Source organism: Carcharodon carcharias, chromosome 4, assembly GCF_017639515.1.
Source record: "Carcharodon carcharias isolate sCarCar2 chromosome 4, sCarCar2.pri, whole genome shotgun sequence".
Taxonomy (NCBI): domain Eukaryota; kingdom Metazoa; phylum Chordata; class Chondrichthyes; order Lamniformes; family Lamnidae; genus Carcharodon; species Carcharodon carcharias.
The window spans coordinates 161,981,178-161,994,070 of NC_054470.1; the positions used below are offsets into that span (position 1 = coordinate 161,981,178).

A 12,893-nucleotide genomic window follows, 5' to 3' on the forward strand; every position below is an offset into this window, starting at 1 on the left:
CCACATAATGAGCAGTTCGAAGTAAAGGCGGCATTTCATTCACCTTCAATTACACCATCATGTGCCCCATGATTAGTAACTCATGGGTCACAATTCACCAGTGGCTTATCTGCGCCAGCAAGGCAGATGCTAAGTTCTCTGCAAAGAGTATTTTGCCTTCCAATCCCTCAGCCTTTACGCCACCTACAATGCTCAAATCAGGAGTATGATGGAATACTCACCAGTTGCCGAGATCAGTACAGCTAAATCAGTCAAGGGGCTCAAGACAACATCCAGGGCTGAGCAGTGATACTCCTGCGACTGACTCATTTCCTTCATCACTTTGATAATTTCCTCACCTATAATCTCTAACACTGATGGGGATAAACTACGGAAGCACCACCAGATTTCCCTCCCAAGTCGCACATCATCCTGCACTTTGCTGATTGTTATGGTCAATATCCTGCAAAGCCTTACTGAACACCATCTTGGTAGCATCATCAGAAGGACTAAGCAGTTAAAAAATAGAAAGAAAAACATTATTTATACAGCACTTTTCATGACCACCAGACTTCTCAATGTACTTTTGTATTACTTTTTAAGTGGAGTCTCAGTTGTGTTGCAGGAAATGTGGCAGACAATTTGCGCACAGCAAACTCTCACAAACAGCAATGTGACAATGGCCAGGTAATCTGTTTCTGTGATGTTGATTAAGGGATAAATATTGGCCAGGACACCTGGGATAACTACCCTGCTCTTTGAAATACCACCTGAGAGGGGTTCTCAGTTTAAAGTCTCAACTGAAAAACTGCACTTCCAACAGTACAACATTCCTTCAGTCCTGCATTGGAGTGTCAGGTTTGATTTTTGTGCTCAAGTGCTGAGGGGAACTTGAACCTCAAACTCAGAGGTGTGCTACAAACTGAGCCACTGCTGACAAGGGGAATGAGAGATCTTCTCAAGGTGAGTGATCGGTAAAATGTGATCTTGTCATTGTCATGCCCATTGCAAGAATAGTGCAGAAATATATATTTTAAAAATTCCAAGCACTTGTTTGGTCACTTATTCTGGATGGGTGGAGTAGTACAGCAATTATGGTACTGAACTAGTGACCTAGAAGCCTGGAATAATGATTTGGAGAAGAGCTCAAATCCCAGAACAGCAGCCAGGGAATTTAAATACAATTAAATAAATCTGGAGTAAAAGCTAGTAATGGTGAATATGAAACAACTGGGTTGTTGCATAAACCCTCGTTCTTTACTGATCTCCTTTAGGGAGGGAGATCTGCTGACCTTTCCCTGTCAGGCATGTGAGAGACTCCAGATCACAGCAATGTGGTCCTCTGAAACGACCTAGCAAGTCATTCAGTTGCATTCAAGAAAGCAGTTCACTACCACCTTCTCAAGGGCAATTAGGAATGGACAAAAAAAATGCTGGCCTTGATCTAGACTTCTTTGAATGAGAATAGGGCTGTCACTGTATATCGTGTAATTATTATTCAACATCAACTTTATGCTGTCAAACCCTAGAACAGGATTTTAGTTCAAATATTCTGCACAAACTCTGATTTTTCAAGCTATACCAGTTTTCTCTGCTGTTAAATCAGAGTGTGAAATTTGGAAAACTACTCCCCAGTGCTCGGCTGGTTATCAAGGAACATTTCATGATACAGATCATATGGAAGTTACTAATTTAACAGAAAAGCAACACTCAAATCACACAATTTTGGCAACATGTTTAAACTCCTACAGTATACTACCCCTGTAATTTCAATTAGGGCATGAAGGCTGTAAAGTAAGTGTTTAGCTGTAGTCTTCATAAAATAGCAGGCTGTCATTAAAAAGCACTAATATCACTTTCCAGTAGTGGAATAGTGTCTATTCAACCCATCAGATTTTCTTGGTGACCTTCATAAACTGAAAAAAAAAAAATCACTACCACTGGGGATTGGTGTGAAGCCTCGAAAAGACTGAAGTATTAGGGAATATCTAATGGTTTAATTAAGCTTTAGATTAATCCCCAAGACTTGCCTTTGTGATGCAGTCCAAGGAGCAAATGACAAAACTACCCTAGTTTAGTTATTTTGCTGCAGGACTGAATGCTCTGTAATTTTCTGCTCCATCAGGCCTGCATTTAAAACAATACATATGGTATAAATAAGGATAATGTCATTTTTGGGGTCAGATATTTTACAAGCTGTGCATATATATTTTGTTCAAAGAATTTATACGATCCTTCACTGTGCTTTCAGATTTTCCTGCATTGCGCACAATTTCCCAATTAAAAAGGAAATGAAAGCTACCTACTCCCACAGCTTGGCTGGGGCTGCTTGACCTCTACTGCAAGGGCACAGATTTTTAAAAAAATTCATTCATGGGATGTGGGTGTTGCTGGCTAGGCCAGCTTTTAGGCCACCAGACATTAGTACAAAATGCTAGTTTTTCAATCCATCCTCCTCTGAGAAAACGCTTTCATACTCTCTGTTCTATTAAGGCGCTACATAGGGAATCCACATTGTCAGAGGACATATCCCAGTTACTCCTTTTACACATACTGCAATTCACAAAGTTGCTGGGGTGGCAGGCTACACATTGGGCAAGAGACACATGGAAAAGGGCTTAATGAGGATAAAGTGAGGGCAAGGTGCGGCTGCAAGTCACTTCCAGGTAGCTTGTAAGCGCCACCATTATAAGCTGCATTATAACACACTAAACATATTCTCGAAAAACCACTGAGCCAGTGTGTACTTTGTATTGTAAAGATAAATTTCGCATCACCACAATGTGACAATATTAGTGATCTAACCAACGAGAGGTATTTCTGTTAAATCACTTGGTTGTGGAGGAATTGGAAATGGTTCAGAGGCCCACAAGAATAATATCAATGTTAAAACACCTCAGTTACCCAGGTGAGTTTAAAAAATTATTACTGCTAGAGAAAATTCTGGCTGTATCTGATAGGGTGCTTAAAATAATGAAGGATCAAGACTGTGTTCGTAGGGTAGATTATCTCAATTAGATGCACTACAGTTGTGCAGGGGTAGAATGAGGTTAGATGTCAGAAATTTCTTCTCATCTTGGATGACTGGTAGATCTATGGAACAAACTTCTCGCTCATGTGGATTTGTTGAATCCTTTGGACTGGTTTCTGGCTGGGGCAGAAATTATACCATACGAAAGGTAGGGGGAATAATAAATAATATAAATCATGTTCAGTGTGTTCTTCTGGATTCTCTTTGATCGTTCAATGGAGTAGGAGAGCAATTTTCAAGATTTTGATCACCCTGAATTGGGTTTGGCTGTGCCTCTTCCAAGAGATCTTGAAGTTGGGTGTTGATGGGTGTTCAAAATCAATCATTCAAAGGGTAGGCTCGATGGACCATCTGAGTTTTTTCCTCTCTTATCTTTTGGGTGTCTGTAAATGATGATATGAACTCAGGTTCAGGGCTTTAAGAATTAATTCAACCAAGATACAGCTTCTTCCTGGCCGTTAAACATTGGAAAAAGGGTGGTGACACCTCGATAAATGTGAGTTGGACATAATCAGAAGCTGCTATTGAAATTGATGCCCAGCAATCTGGGACACAAGAGAGTTCATTATCTCAGTTCAGATGCTTCCACCAGGCAGTCACTTGAGATGGTGGTGGGAGAAACTGTGTATCTTTGCATAAACAGCATTGAGGTTGACTGGTAGTGTTGCACTCCAGGGAGGGAGACAGTTTGCTTAATTGTCAGGTATGTCAGCCAATTGCTAGTCAGATATGAGTCCATGAAAAAATACCAAATTTCTGTCCAGGGAAAACCAGAAAACAACATGGAAGTAAAGACTTGGGATCTGTTGATCAGAAAGACAAAGCTAGCCAGGGATAGATGACAGCAAAACAGGGAATTATAATTAATTTTTTGGTCTTTCAAAGGAAGCTTCAGGGCAATACTGATAAGACTGGGAATTGACTCAAAAGGTGGCAGATGGAACTCAATGTTAATAAGTGTGATCTAATGCATTGTACAAAAAAAAAGTAGCCATTATAATCTGAATGGATCAGCACAGTGGAAGAATAGAGGGATCTGGGGTTACAAATTCTCAAGGCAACACCTCAGCTTGATCAGACTGTGAAGAAAGCAAGTTTTTTTTTAATTCATTTACGGGATGTGGGCATCACTGGTTAGGCCAACATTTATTGCCCATCCCTAATTGCCTTCAAGGGAGTAGTGGTGAGCTGCCTTCTTGAACTGCTGCAGTCTCTGTGGTGTAGGTACACCCACAATGCTGATAGGGAGGAAATTCTTGGATTTTGACCCAGTGACAGTGAAGGAACAGCGATATATTTCCAAATCAGGATGGTGAGTGGCTTGGAGGGGAACTTCAGATGCTGGTGTTCTTCTTCTGCCCTTGTGCTTCTAGATGGTAGCGGTCGTGAGTCTGGAAGGTGCTCTTTAGGGAGCCTTGATGAGTTTCTGCAGTGTGTCTTGTAGATGGTACACACTGCTGCCACTGTTCATTAGTAGTGGAGAGAGTGAATGTTTGTGGAAGGTATCAGGAAGATATAATGTTATTGGAATGTATTGTAAAATAGTGGTACGTGTGTGTGTGTGTGTGTGTGTGTGTGTGTGTGTCTGTGTGTGTGAGACTGAGTGAGTGTGTGAGAAAGAGAGTGAGAGAGAGAGAATTAATTGAATTAAAGGCAGCTGGTCTGAAGGCTTTGATGTATTAGAAGATGAGCTAGGTTTGAAATGTCAAGTAGGTAAATATGGGGGAAGTTTCGAATGGAAGGTCTAAAAGAACCAGACTAAGTTGTTCTCAAAGGAGGGGTGAAATGTGTCACCTAGCCAGGTGTAGTTCAGAAATAGTGTGTTTATTTTCCTCGAAGATTGCTGGTAAAAAAGGCAAACTTTTATGAGCAGGGAGGATTTTCTGGCCTCGCCAGCTGTTGGGATCAAACGGTCCCGTCGAAAGTCAACGGACTTTTGGCTGGGCCGCCGAATCTCTCACGGCAGGTCCCACCCACGACAGGGCTGGAAAATCCCAGCCATAGTGAAACAATGGGAGTTTACATTCAAAGTGGAAAGTGTGTATAAAGGAGAGAAGGCTGAGTGTAAAGGCAGGCATTTTAAGATCTAATAAGTGTGAAAAGCCTTCAGCATCTACACCTCAAGCTGCTGTCTACAATGAACTGAGCTTAAGAAACTCACTTTGAATTGGATTGTTCAGGGTATCATGTTTCTTTGCCTGGGTCTTTTAAAATCTATGTGTCTTACTGTTGTCTCAATGGAGGTGTAATCGGGAGTCAGATTCATTAGGGGATTTAGAAGTTATTATAGTAGTAATTTGGAGACATATGTGCTTGAAATCATTTCTCTTAAAAATGTTTAATCCAGTTTTATAAAAAGACCTATAAGGCTCGGTGGTCTTACTGCTACTGAATTCAAAGACTGCTTCTCAAAACATGCAAATTGCAAAAATATTTGAGGCAGTTTTCTGAAGTTTCCCTCTGGGATTTGAACAACTCAGCATTTACCATAGGCTGTGCCATAACAAAGGGGTGCCAATCAAGTGGGTTGCTTTGTCCTGGATGATGTCAAGCTTCCTCTATACTTTATATAAAGAGTTTAGAATATGAGAGCCAAGAAGTCATGATGCGTCTATATAAAATCTCAGAACTATTTGCAATATTGGATTCAAGGCTATAGATAAAATATTAAAGCTTTAATGAGGATACAAAGCCAGGTGTAAGGAAATACAAACAAAAAGGAAGACTTGGATATATGTTTTTCATTAGATCAATGCACAATAAGGGCAATATGTTGGAAGCATTTAAAATTGTGAAAGGATGGGACATGGTACATAGAAGCAAATTATTTTCAGTGGTTGAAGGAGGTCAAGTACAAGGGAAAGTAAGGGATTTAGAACAGTAGGCAGGAAAAACATCGTTACAGAATTGCAAGGCTATGGAATTTACTTCCAAGGTTAGTGGTTAAGGGACAAACTGTCAATATTCAGGATTAAATTGCATAGATGGAAGAAGCAAAAGACTTCAAAGGAAATGGGGGTAAATGTTATTACAAAATGAACTTGCCTTTTACATATTATCTTTCACCACCTCAGGATATCTCAAAAGACCTTTATAGTCAACTGAACACTGTTTGAAGTGTAGTTACTGTTGTAATGTAGGAAAGACAGTAACCAATTTACACACAAGGTTCGAGAAGCAGCAATGAAATAAGCGACAAGATAATCTGCTTTAGCAACGTTGGCCAAAGGGTAACTATATCAGCAGAACACCGGTGGAAAAACCCTAATGCTGCTCTTCGAATATAGGATATTCGACGGCCATCCAAGAGAGCTGACACTGCCTTGGATAACCTCTCATCTCAATGATAACCACCTCTGGCAGTGCAGTATTTCCTCAGTACTGCACTGAAGTGTCGGTTTAGATAATGTGCTTAAGTCTCTGGTGTGGACCTTAAACTCAACACCTTCCGAGATGAGAATACTACCAAGATCTTCTTGCTCACACGGTTGATAAACACAAATATGGGCTGAATGACCTGCTTCAGGTTTGTAACATGTATTTTTACGAAAACTCAGTCTGATGCAGAGACAAGGCTGATCAAAATATAGCATTATGTAGCCCACTAAATAGGATAGGGTTCATGCAATTTATTTCCTTTAAAAGGAGGCTAAAATAATCAGAGTTAAAAGGAAGGTGAAATTTTATTTAACTGTTATTCTGCACACTGATTGTCTGTAAAATAAAGCAACTCAACAATCCACATTATGGTCTCATCTCAATCAAGGACTTATCAGCATGCTTTTCTGAAGATTGGGCTTGTGCATATGGGTATTTGCAATGATTAGGCAATTAATTTAGTATTGGAGATCTCCTGGTTGAACCCTGTGAGTTATGCTATCATGCACCTAGACACTGGATAGTAAAAGTAAGCTCCTGATCACAAGGAATGCATTTCAGCATAAGGGAGAACCAGCTACCCTAACTGGAAAGAATAGCCAGCTAACATTATCCCTTGATTGAAAGTCAGTCAAAAAGTATCAGGTCACAGTATAAACTTTACTGAATTCTTCCAAGGAAATGATCCAGCTCGTTAATTTTAATGAAAAGATTCCCTTTCCATGTATAATTATTAGTTAATTCAAAAGAGAATTTTTCAAACAAGTTGAAAACATGCATAAACAATGAAAAAAGTAACATGTTTTACCATCTCTGTTAGACAGTAGATACACCAACCCATTAAGGCACGTATCTGTAACTTCGGAAATATTGGTGGCACATCTTCCAATTGCCTGAATTGCGGCTGCAGCAAATTGCTTGTCCTGACTTTTTACATATGTCTGAGCATGAAGAGGAATGGGGAAAATAAAAATCAAGTTACTCTGATTAATGTTCATGACTTCGTATCCCATACTAGATAACTATTTTTTGTCATAGGATAAGTGTAGGTTTAAAAGTGCTTTGTTCCATTAACAACTTTATATTCTGACTTAGATGCTGTAACTTAAGGTACTGAGAGATGATGCGAAATACAATATTAAAAATAACCAATAGGTGGATAACTGAGTCAAACAGAAATACATTGATACACTGCCACCAAGTGGCAGGATGTGGTGGCACATATGCAATTTCCTGTTCTCAAGTCATCATATGGATGCAACGAACAGAGGTGTGATACCTGTTCTTAACCCCACCTGAAATTTATACTTATGGATACACTTAATTTTTGCACACCATTTTCTAGTGATTTCAAGAACAGCAATGCAGAGACCCGAGAACAGATCACTTGTTTTGTCATTCACTGGGGAATGGTGCACAGATGTACAGGATGTAAATCACATTCTTTACCTGCAACTATTACAAACTGCTCCATTTAAATTAGGCTGTAGGAATTCATCTATGTTATATAAATGGTGAGAATTCTATGTACTGTATATGTGACCTGTATCCCTAACAGAATATTAAGAATTCAGTGATAAGGAACACTTGTAACTCTTTCGAGTACAAACCCATTTCCATCTGTTTCAGATGAAGTTACATTGTTTCATAGTTTGCCAATGTGAGATTTGAACTCTTGATAATCTTTTAAATGGATTGCTTCAACTCTTTCGAGTACAAACCCGTTTCCATCTGTTTCAGATGAAGTTACATTGTTTCATAGTTTGCCATTGTGAGATTTGAACTCTTGATACTCTTTTGAGTAAACCTGTTTCCATCTGTTTCAGATGAAGTTACATTGTTTCATAGTTTGCCATTGTGAGATTTGAACTCTTGATACTCTTTTGAGTAAACCTGTTTCCATCTGTTTCAGATGAAGCTACATTATTTCATAGTTTGCCATTGTGAGATTTGAACTCTTGATCTTAGGGTTACAAACCCAGTACCATAACCACTTGGCTATTTAGGCCAAGCAAGGAACACTTGTATCAGTCAAATCAGGCGGTGACTGTTATTGGACCCACCTGAAACTCTCGTAGCACAACAGAGATGTTGGTTTCATTGGTCAGACTTGTCAGAATCTCAAGCTGTATGCAAAAATAAAATATCTTCATCACTCAAGGAACAACAAAAAGAGCTCTGACCATTGATATAAATCCAAAGTTGCAAAAATGAATTACATACAACACTTAATAGTAAATGAAAAACAAATTAAATTTAGCATTTTCTTTTAACTGACTTATTTTCTTAAAAGACCAGGTGTCAGGAGAGGGAGATAGAGAATAGTGATTACCAGCACCCTGAAAAGAGCTGTGTTCCCGCTGTTCATAATAGAATCATTAAAGAGCAGCAGAACAGTAGAACCATAGAAAAATTACAGCATGGAAAAAGGGGCCATTCAGCCTATTGTGTGTGCGCCAGCCAAAAAAGAAAATAAACAACTAGCTAAGCATTGTAATCTCACCTTCCAGCACCCAGTCCATAGCCTTGCAGGTTACAGCACTTCAGGTGTTGATCCAAGTACCTTAAAAGAGTTGAGGGTTTCTGCCTCCACCACCAAACCAGGCAGCAAATTCCAAACACCCACCACCCTCTGGGTGAAGACATTTTTCCTTATGTCCCCTCTAATCCTTAAATCACCTTAAATCTGTGCTCCCTGGTAATTGACCAGTCCGGTAGGGGAAACGGGGCATACTGTCTGCTATATCTAGGCCTCTCAACATTGTACATCTCAATCAGGTCATCCCTCAGTTCCAAGGAAAACAATCCAGCCTATCCAATATTTTCTCATAGCTGCAATTTACAAGCCCTGGCAATATATTCTTGTAAACCTCCTCTGCACTCTCTCTCTCTAGAGCAATTATTTCCTTCGACGTAGAAAGGAAAGAACTTATCAGGGATAGTCGGCGTGGTTTTGTTAGGGGAAGATCGTGTCTTATTAACTTAATAGAATTTGTTGAGGAAGTAGCAAGGAGCATTGATGAGGATACTGTAGTGGATGTTGTCTACATGGATTTTAGTAAGACATTTGACTAGGCCCTACATGGCAGACTGGTCAGAAAAGTGGAATCCCATGGGATACAGGGGAAGGTGGCAAGTTAGATCCAGAATTGGCTCAGCGACAGGAATCAAAGGGTCATGGCTGATGTACGTTTTTGCGAATGGAAAACGGTTTCCAGTTGTGTTTGACAGGGCTCACTGTTGGGTCTCTCGTTGTTTTGTTGTATATATTAATGATTTGGACTTAAATATGGGTGGCATGATTGGGAACTTTGCAGATGACACAGAAATTGGCCGTGTAGTTGATAGTGAAGAGGATCACTGTTATCTCCAGAATGAGGGGAAATGGCAAATGGAATTCAATCTGGAAAAGTGTAAGGTTATGCATTTGGGGAGGGCAAATGAAGCTACAGAACACAGAATAAATGGGAGGATACTGGGAGGAATAGAGGAAGTGAGACACCTTGGAGTGCACGTCCACAGGACTCTGAAGGTGGCAGAACAGGTGGATAAGACCATTCAGTATTAAGATTTTTGTGACTGTCATAAGGTCTCTTTTTCTGCTTTATCTTACCTGTGCCCATAGAATCTCAATTTTGAATGTCTCTGATTTGTCATTGATTTCTCTTCAAGCAGCTGTAACCAGTTTTGCCAGATTATCTCCCTTTTTAAAAAAAAAGTCTTCCAATATGGAACGTTTACTCCTGTTCTCTCTTTATCCTTTTCCATAATTATGCTAAATCTTAACTGTTTTATGGTCAATATCTCCAAAAAGGTCACCCACTGCTACTTCATCCACTTGTCCAGCTTCATTTCCTAAGACTAAGTCTAGGATTGCACATTGGACTTGTTACGTGCTGGCCAAAAAAAGTTCTCTTGAATGCAGTTCAAGAATTTTGTACCTCTGTGCCGATTACACTGTTTGTTTCCCAGTTGATATTAGGGTAGTTGAAGTTCCCAACTATTATTGCCCGATTGATCCTGCACTCAGGAATCTTCTATTTCCCTCTCACTATTTGGGGGTCTATATAATACACTCTTAGTCATGTGGCTGCCCCCTTTTTATTTCTGAGCGCAATCCATATAGCCTCAATAGATGATTCATTTAGTAATTGATTCTTTAACCAGCAATGCTACACCCCCTCCTTCTTTAGCTCCCTCTCTATCCTGCCTGAAAATCCTATATCCAGGGATCCTGAGCTTTTGAAAGTTGTACTTTTAGTACAAAACTTGTCAACATCACTAAACTGGATGGCAGGTGATGAATAAAAAGGAGGCAAGGAATGTTCAAAATATTTTGTACCGATTGAACAGATCAACTCATGAATGGTTGTGTTAGCTAGTTTAGTGCACATTGCAATGGGATAAAAGGAAATGTGTGTAAATGTAGGAACCACAATTAACAAGGAAATATCTTTTCCAGACTTGTACAGGAGGTTACATCTCAAATACTCTAGACAATAATAGGTATTACTTTCAAAGAATTAATTGTACTGAGTCATGAAAATATATGAGACTGCATAAATATCAAGAACTTTTGCTTGATAAGCTTTGTGAACTTCTGCAAACTTCTCTCTTTAGGAAATTATAAGTGAGCTAGAATTCACAATATATAGATTGCAGGCCTGCTACTCAATTACCTTCTCCACTTTCACATTTTATGCTCTTAAGTTAATGGATTTAAAGCAAATAGCAGCAGTTGTTTAAGCTTTTTGTAACTCCATTTGCAGGTCTCAGTGAAAAGCATGGACTGGAAAAATATCTCTGCCAGCATCATCCAGAAGGCATTTTAAATACTGCCCCCAACTGGTCAAAAGTGCTGAAGGAAGAGATTTGGTAAAAATAAACTTTGTATAAAAACTACACAGCAACCAAAACTATAGATCAATTCTAGATTGAAAAAGCTCAATGCCAAAAAAAAAAGATTTTTGTTTTTAGACTAAGTTAAAACAGACCCATATATAGATTACAGTGCACTTGGCTCAGCAAATGCTGCAAAAAATAAAGGCATGCAGCTATTTTTTTCAACTATTCAATTCATATTTAACATTTCACTATACACACCAAGTAGTGTCTTATCATCAAGAAAATTTGTCTGCAACTCTAGCCAGGAAACAACCACTTCAATATTGACATAAATTGATTAGGTTTATTGTACATGGTACAGTATCTCAATTCTAATTGTATATTTTAAGCTAGGTGACATAATGGCAGAGTAAATGCAAACTAACATACCATACCTTCAAAATTTTTATCTGTGTTGGATCAGTTGATCGAACGTAAAAACTTTTCAGATATGGTTCAAACATCCCCTGTGGAAGATGATTAAAAAATTTCTTAAAAAGGACAAATAAAGACCAAAAAACGTAAAAGTGTCCATAATTTACAACTTTGTCTATATCAAAACTAATCTAAGCATACCTTTTTTTGTATTGACATTGTGGCAATGTTCTGCAAGACAATGTATTGCACCTCCCTGCACGTTGAAGAAAAATAAGGTTAGAGTTACTGAACAACAGTTTCTTTCACACAATTGCAAGCACAGATACCTTGAGAAAGCCTGGAGAGGAGGAAAGATATTTCTTGTTCAAAGTACAGCCCTGCCCCAGCTCTCTTTTAAAGTGTTCACATCATGGAGAACTGTAAATAGCTCCATCTTTGAATAGCTGCAGAGGCAACTACTTACACCTCCATTCCCTTTCACAGTTGCTTAGGTGACTAATTTGTATAATCCAGCAGCCCTATTCATTTTAAATGGAGGGATGCCACTTCAGGCTGGCCCAGGGTCAATCTTGGGTCATCCAACCACAGAAGGATCAGTACTAGCTGAGGATTTTTTATTCCTAAATAGGATATGAGCATTGCTGACGAGGCCAGCCTTGTTGCTCATCACTAATTATCTTTGAGGTGGTGGTGGTGAAGTGCCTTCTTGAACTGTTGCAGTCCATCTGGTATAGGTAAGCCAACAGTGTTATTAGGGAGAGAGTTCCAGGATTTTGACCCAGCAACAGTGAAGGAACTGCGATATATTTCTGAGGCAAGATGGTGTGTGGCTTGGAGGGGAACTTTCCTCTGTTACTCTTGTCCTGCTAATTGGTAGAGGTCGTAGGTTTGGAAGGGGGTGTCAAAGAAGCTTTGGCGCATTGCTTCAGTGCATCTTGTATATAGTACACACTGAGCTGGTGGTAGAGAACGTGAATGATGAACATAGTGGATAGGCTGCTCATCAAGTGGGCTGCATTGTCCGGGATGGCGTCGCACTCTATCCAAGGAGGTGGATAGTATTCTATCACACTCCTGACTTGTCCCCTGTAGCTGGTGGACAGGCTTTGGCGAGTCAGGAACTGAGTTACTCGCCATAGAATTTCAAGCCTCTGACCTGCTCTTGCTGGTCCAGTTAAGTTTCTAGTCAAAGGTAACCCCCCCCGGAGCGTGCATTACACTCTAAAAGAAGAGGGTTTTGTGT

General features: G+C 39.5%; 1 protein-coding gene across 2 annotated transcripts in view; it reads right to left on the reverse strand.

The window, feature by feature from the left end:
- The window catches only part of ap3b1a (adaptor related protein complex 3 subunit beta 1a), a 338,438-nt gene that overhangs the window by 173,761 nt on the left and 151,784 nt on the right, over nucleotides 1–12,893 (reverse strand). For both annotated transcript variants that reach the window (XM_041185794.1, XM_041185792.1), the window contains exons 10-13: nucleotides 11,849–11,903; nucleotides 11,668–11,739; nucleotides 8,452–8,514; nucleotides 7,197–7,329 (exon numbers count right to left, since the gene is read on the reverse strand). In XM_041185794.1, coding sequence (XP_041041728.1) covers nucleotides 7,197–7,329; nucleotides 8,452–8,514; nucleotides 11,668–11,739; nucleotides 11,849–11,903 — 323 coding nt within the window. The remainder of the gene's footprint in view (nucleotides 1–7,196; nucleotides 7,330–8,451; nucleotides 8,515–11,667; nucleotides 11,740–11,848; nucleotides 11,904–12,893) is intronic.